At 39.2% G+C, this 6,348-nt stretch overlaps 1 protein-coding gene across 1 annotated transcript; it reads right to left on the bottom strand.

Moving 5' to 3' along the window:
- Nucleotides 1-2,250: 2,250 nt before the first annotated feature.
- Nucleotides 2,251-5,777, bottom strand: LOC142176380 (uncharacterized). Its single transcript, XM_075243839.1, has 5 exons — nucleotides 5,495-5,777; nucleotides 4,919-5,392; nucleotides 4,142-4,771; nucleotides 3,690-3,928; nucleotides 2,251-3,531 (listed from the first exon to the last, which is right to left on the bottom strand). The coding sequence occupies exons 1-5, from the start codon at nucleotides 5,775-5,777 to the stop codon at nucleotides 2,251-2,253; spliced, it is 2,907 nt and encodes a 968-aa protein (XP_075099940.1).
- Between the last annotated feature and the right edge of the window lie 571 nt (nucleotides 5,778-6,348).

The raw sequence follows: 6,348 nt of genomic DNA, 5'->3' as shown, positions 1-6,348 counted from the left end.
GATATGAAGCACAAATTATAGCATATAAGCAATAAAGTAAACAATAAGTTTGAAGGTGTGAAGTAAACACATAGGGGGTGAGGCAGAATATTTAAACAAAGGACATACCAGTTTCAAAGAAAATAAGTAAGCAAAAGTAGCCTTGAGAGAACCAAGTTGTAAATAGCAGTTCCAAAAGATCTCAAGCAAAGCCGAATTTAAAACAGTATTGCAAGAAAGTATTTTTGTTCATGTGTATTTTTTTATTTTATTTTTAAGTAATCCACTAGGCATAGCCTAGTATTTGTTTTTATTAATATCAATAACGAGAAACAAAGTGTCATGAAATCTTAAAATGTGCGCGAAATAAATTTTGAAAACTACATAATATCTATTATCAAAGTTGAATAGTGTACTCAAAGTTGATATCACACTTTGTATAACAAAAAGCCAGCCCATACAATTCATGCTAGTATACGCCTTTCTCCTTCTCATTTGCTTCTATCCTCCTAGGAAACTGAACGCGTGCTCTAACTGTTCTGTCGATATTGCTTAATCCGAGCATCGTATTCCCACGCATTTAATCTTTTTGTTCGATTTGTTGTTGCCGCGCTCGAGGATGAGAGCACTGGCCATTGTTTAATCACTGTTCATTTTAAAATACTACCTTTGTTGACGGTTAGTGCATTTTCCAATATTGTCTAGCATGCTTTAACTTCCAGCGTGCACAGCTGCCACCATCCATGGGATTATGAAGCTTTTCTGAATATGCAACTGCATGCGTGTGTGGTCCGTTCCGTGAACTCTTCTTTGAGTTCTTCCTCAGAATCAGTGTCCTTCATCTTACGTGCCATCAGCTTCAAGAACTCTTGTTAATGGTTCCATTTTGATCAGCATCACGCTGATCATATCCTGTAGCCATCGTCGTCCTTGTCGCAAAGGCTAAAAGCCTTGTTGAACAGCTTTCTGCTCCTCCATTAGCTGTTGTGCCCTTTCTCTCTCTCTTTTTCATGATTCACGCTTTCCAAACATGTGCGCACATTAATGGGTTTATCGATGTCTCCATGTTCCAGCTAATTTCTTGCCTATTGTTTTGCTCAAGATTTCCCATTTTTTTAAAAATTCGTTGTAATCCCCAGCATGCGTTCCTTTGAAGGAGCTACTCCTCGTTGTCGGCATGCATTTAAATAATGCTTGCATTTAAAGGCGCTCTAGCATTAGCTTTATCAACCTTCATGCGTTCCAATATGTTCCAACGCATTGTGGAAACCCAACACAAATGCTGCTCCTCGTTTGCTGCAAATTTTGCTTGAAAAGCTCGTTCCAGCATTTCTATTCCCTTTTGATATCCTCTAGAAATCCTTTACTTATTTACTTTGTCTCTTCCCAAGTATGCAGGCGTGCATATGCTCCACAGGTGTGCACTATACAAACTAAAAAATTGCGCATGTTTGCTTTGCTTTTCCTCGAACACGATTTTCCACCACACTTGTTGTTGAGCCCATGTGTTTGTAATATTCTTCAGAACGTGAGCTTTCATCTTTTGTCGAGCATTTGGTTTATATTATGTTTCCAAAGCGCATTCTGAAGTTTGTTCCACTCGTTTTACTAGTTCTCGAGTTCCCTTCATCTTCCAGCATTAAACAATTATAAACCTGCAAATCCTCGAAATTCCCTAGCATGCTGGTGCAAACTCCAAACGAATTGGCATCTATTTCTGTCCAGAACTTGAAATTCCCATCATGTTTTCCATGCTCCCATTTTGAGGAGAATCGCATGCTCTCCATAACTACATGGAAGTGTCGATCCATCCCATTTTTCTTTAAACCCTTTTGCAGCCTGCATTAATGTCCTCCCAGTGGATTGAATGCTCTTCCTTTTCTCTTTGCTTCTTATCTCCTGTCCACCTTCACCCCTAGGCTTGGACATTGCAGCTTATCTTCATTAACTAACCTCCTTCCCTGTGCATCCAGATGCCAGAAATGTTGGCATTCTATTTCTCCATGATCTAAAGCATAATTAGCCAAGTGATCTACCAGCTTGTTGCCCTCCCTATGAATATGACTAAGTGTGTAATTTCCCCCATTCATTAGTTGCATCATTTCCTCAACCTGCTCCGATATGATCTATGGTGGTTTCCAGATCCCATCCATTATCTTTTTTAATAGCATTGAGTCCGTTTGAAGCCATACACGAGAGTATTGCTGAAATCTGCAAAACCTTAGTGCTTCTACCATAGCCTTCGCTTCAGCTACTGTGTTCGTTGTATCCTCAATCTCCTTCCCTACTGACTTGACTATGTCCATTCTCATTTCTTATACAAAAACCTATTGAGCTCCTGCCTGGATTTTCCCTCGATGCACCATCCGTATTAACTTTTAGCCATCCTGCACTTGGAAATTCCCACATGACTTTGGTAACCTTAAGTTTAGGAGTGAAATTTTCCATCATAGCTAAAAGATCTTGCCATTTGTGAGGTACCATCTCCATCCCAGGCTTTCTCACTTTCACCAATGCCTGGAGATTTGATGAAACTTGATATATCACCCTGCAAGTTGTCACAGCATCACCATACTTCATACTATTTCTTCTTTTCCAGAGTTCCCAGACTACACATGAGGGGAGTGCTTGTATTACTGGTTTGAGTCTTAAGCACACATTTGCAGTCCAACATTTTGTGATTGCTTGGTGCAATGTAAGTCCCTCCACAGCTATACCTGCCCTCGATAGAAAATACTTCCAAGTTGTCTTTGCAGTTTCTGATCTAAAAAACAAGTGCTGAAGAGATTCCTCATCAGGTTGTACACAACACCAACATTTTGATGGCATGCAGTAGCCTACCCTTTTCAGGAAATCATCTAAAGGTAACTTTGCTTTCCACACTTTCCACATGAAAAAGGCTATTTTAAAAGGCAGTCCCTTTACCCAAATCATCCTATAAGCTGTTCTTGGTTCATCTCTTCTTCTCGTATAATCCCATGCTGACCTAACACTGAAATATCCTCTTATTTCCAGCATCCAATAAGGCACGTCAAGAACCTGCTGAGATGAAGGTGGTTTGATTTTCTCCAGAATGTGTACTGCTAAGTCTTCAGGAAGAATTTCAAATAGCCTGTCCACATCCCACTCACCATCTAAGGTAACATCATGTACATTATGTATAGTTTCATCAATGCCAAAGTCCTGAGGAACCAAAAAATATAGTGCCCCAAGACCTGTCCAGTTTTCAAACCAAAAAAGTGAGGATCCCTTTTTTGTTTGCCAAAAGATTTGATGTTCAATCAGATCTCTGCATTCCAATATTTTTCTCCAAATGTGAAACCCCCTTTTCCATGGAACAATTATAGAATTCATTTTCTTACAGTATTTCTGACATACGAAAGCGCTCCATAGGCTTGGTTTTGTTCTGAAATTCCACCACAACTTGCTGAATAATGCCTTTGCTACATCATGCAGTGACCTAAAACCTATTCCTCCTTCAACTGGCATGCATAAGGTATTCCACGAAGCCCAATGCCTACTAGTTCCTCCAACAGAGCTGCTCCAGAAAAACTGAGCAAACAATTTGTGCAACCTATTTATCATATAATTTGGAGGGTTTACAGCTGATAGTAGATGCATAGGCATGCTTTGCAGTACATGGGATATGAGAACTGCCTTGCCCCTACTGATAATAACTTGCCCTGACATGATTGCAGTTTGTCCATTACCTTAGTAATTAGGGGCTGATAGTATTCCAGCTTTCTCCTTGCATAAAATATAGGACAACCTAGATATATGATAGGAAAGTCATTCTTATGAATGCATGTGATCCTTTCTACCTTGCTGACCACTTCCATGTCTATTAAATGATGCAGGTACACAGCTGATTTGGTCTTGTTAACAAGCTGCCCAGATGCAGCTTCATATGCATTCAGCACTTGCATAATCAACATCAAAGATGTTTCATCTGAGGATGAGAAAATAATCATGTCATCTACATACGCCAAATGATTGATCTTTGGACTCCACTTTGGCATCCCAAATCCACAAAAATACAGGTTAGTATGTAGTGCATTGAGACCCCTAGATAATGCTTATGCTGCCATGATAAACAAAGTTGGAGATACCGGATCACCTTATTTTACTCCCCTTGAGGACTTAAAGAACCCATGAGCTTTACCATTGATTAGAATAGAATACCAATTGTTTGAAACTAATCCAAAGACAATCCCTATCAACCTTTCTGTGAATCCCATTTTTCTTAGTACCTTGGTTAGGAATAGCCAAGATAATCTATCATAAGCTTTGGTCATATCTAGCTTCAGGATGACATTAGGTCCAGCCTTAGTTCTAAGCCTAATGTCAGTCACTATCTCTTGAGTTAGAAGGATATTTTCTACTATATTCCTGCCCTTAACAAAACCTGACTGTTCCTCCGATATCAGACTTGGGAGAAATTTCACTAGCCTTTCATGTACCACCCTCGATATAACCTTATTAGAAAAGTTACTGAGGCTTATTGGTCTTAAATCAGAAAAGGTGGTAACTTTTTTTTCCTTTGGTAACAGAACTAGGTTTGTGTGTGTTACACACTTGGGTAGCTCATGACCATTGAAAAGAGCCCTCACCATGTCATACATGTCATCCCCTATTATGTCCCAACAAGAATGATAGAATTTGCCTGTCATACCATCTGGCCCCCCAGCACTATCACCATTAAGTCCGAGTACTGCCACTTTAACCTCCTCTTTTGTTGGTTGCTTAATCAATTTTGCATTCTGATCAGTGTTAATCAGATCAGGAACATGCTCTACGATATCAAATGATGAAGGAGTAGATGCTTCTGTGAACTATTCCTCGTAGAATTTGATAGCCACTTGTGCAATTTCTTGTTCTTCTTCAATCCAGGTTCCTCCACTGTTTTGAATTCTTTTAAGCTGAAGTCTCTTCCTCCTACCTCTCACTTGTGCATGGAAGAACTTTGTGTTCCTATCCCCTTCCTTGAACCAAGTCATGCCTGCCTTTTGTTTCCAATATTTCTCCTCTAGTACAAGACATTTAATCAATTCTGCCTGAACCTTTTGTAGTCTTTCCCTGTTCATCCCTGTAGGATTTGCTTCAAATTCTGCTTCATGAACCATCACTACCTCCTCCATACTTGCTATCTTTTGGAAAATATCTCCAAATGTAGCCTTACTCCACAATGAAAGGGCTTTCTTTAATTTTTTTAACTTGTGATTAAAAAGAATATAAGGATTTGCACTGAAATCAGCAAACCAATTCTCTTTTACCACATCTTTAAAAGTCGCATGTTCCACCCAAAAATTTAAGAACTTGAAAGGTTTTTTTATAGGTGGAGTCTCAATATCACACTTCAGATACATTGGACTATGATCAGAACCAGTCTTTGACAAATGCTGCACCTCTATTCCTGGAAATGTTTGTTGGAACTCAACATTGGCCAAACATCTATCTAGTCTTTTGAATATACAGTCTTCCTCTGCTCTCCCATTCTACCATGTAAATATGTTGCCTTTAAATCCAAGGTCAAATAGATTGCAAGTGTTGATGCAGTGTCGAAAATCATCAATTTCATTCAATGACACAGGTAACCCACCAAACTTCTCTTCTTCGTCCCATATTACATTGAAATCACCTCCTACAAGCCATGGTGCTTCCATATCCCTTGCCATTTCATATAATGAATCCCATAATTCTATCCTCTCAATTGCATCACATTTTGCGTATATCAATGTTAGGACAAACTCCACATGCGATTCAGTATGAAACAATCTTAGTGTTAATTGTTGCACCATATTGTACATAACAGTTACCTCAAATACCTCATCTATAAAAGCCCATATCTTTTGGAAACATTTGAAATTGCCTGTGCAAGTCCTATCTTGTTTCTGTACCTTTCCAATTTTTTTGCTTGTTGCTTTGGCTCCATTAATCCTACAAAATCATAGTGATTTTGCCTATGCATTTTTGTCAACCTTTCAAAGGCCTGCTGTGTGTTGACTGACCTTATATTCCAAATGAGAGCATTCACCACTGATTGCTGGATTTAGTTAGCATTCTCCTTGTGTGCACCCCAGCTTTTGGTGCTGCAAAATTATCTTTTTGTTGCTTCTTCTTTCCTTTTGCTGCTGATTTTGCCTTTTCCACTTGCGTAGGTGATAAGTCACCTTTCCTTGCAGCATTCATAAGGTGTTGGGTAGTTGATTCTTGATCCATGTCGTATCCTGATTTACCAGGTTCTTCTCCTTCTTCATTGTCTTCCTTCCCTCCTAATGTAGCTCCAAATGCATTCTTTTTAGGGACCAAGGCTTTCTCTTCTCCTCTTTTTAACAGCTGCAACTGGTTTTTCTCCAATGTAACAGTAAT

This window comes from Nicotiana tabacum, chromosome 3 (genome assembly GCF_000715075.1).
Source record: "Nicotiana tabacum cultivar K326 chromosome 3, ASM71507v2, whole genome shotgun sequence".
In the NCBI taxonomy this organism is placed as follows: Eukaryota; Viridiplantae; Streptophyta; class Magnoliopsida; order Solanales; family Solanaceae; genus Nicotiana; species Nicotiana tabacum.
The sequence above is the reverse complement of the archived record's forward strand: the minus strand, read 5'-3'. Positions and strand labels throughout refer to the sequence as shown.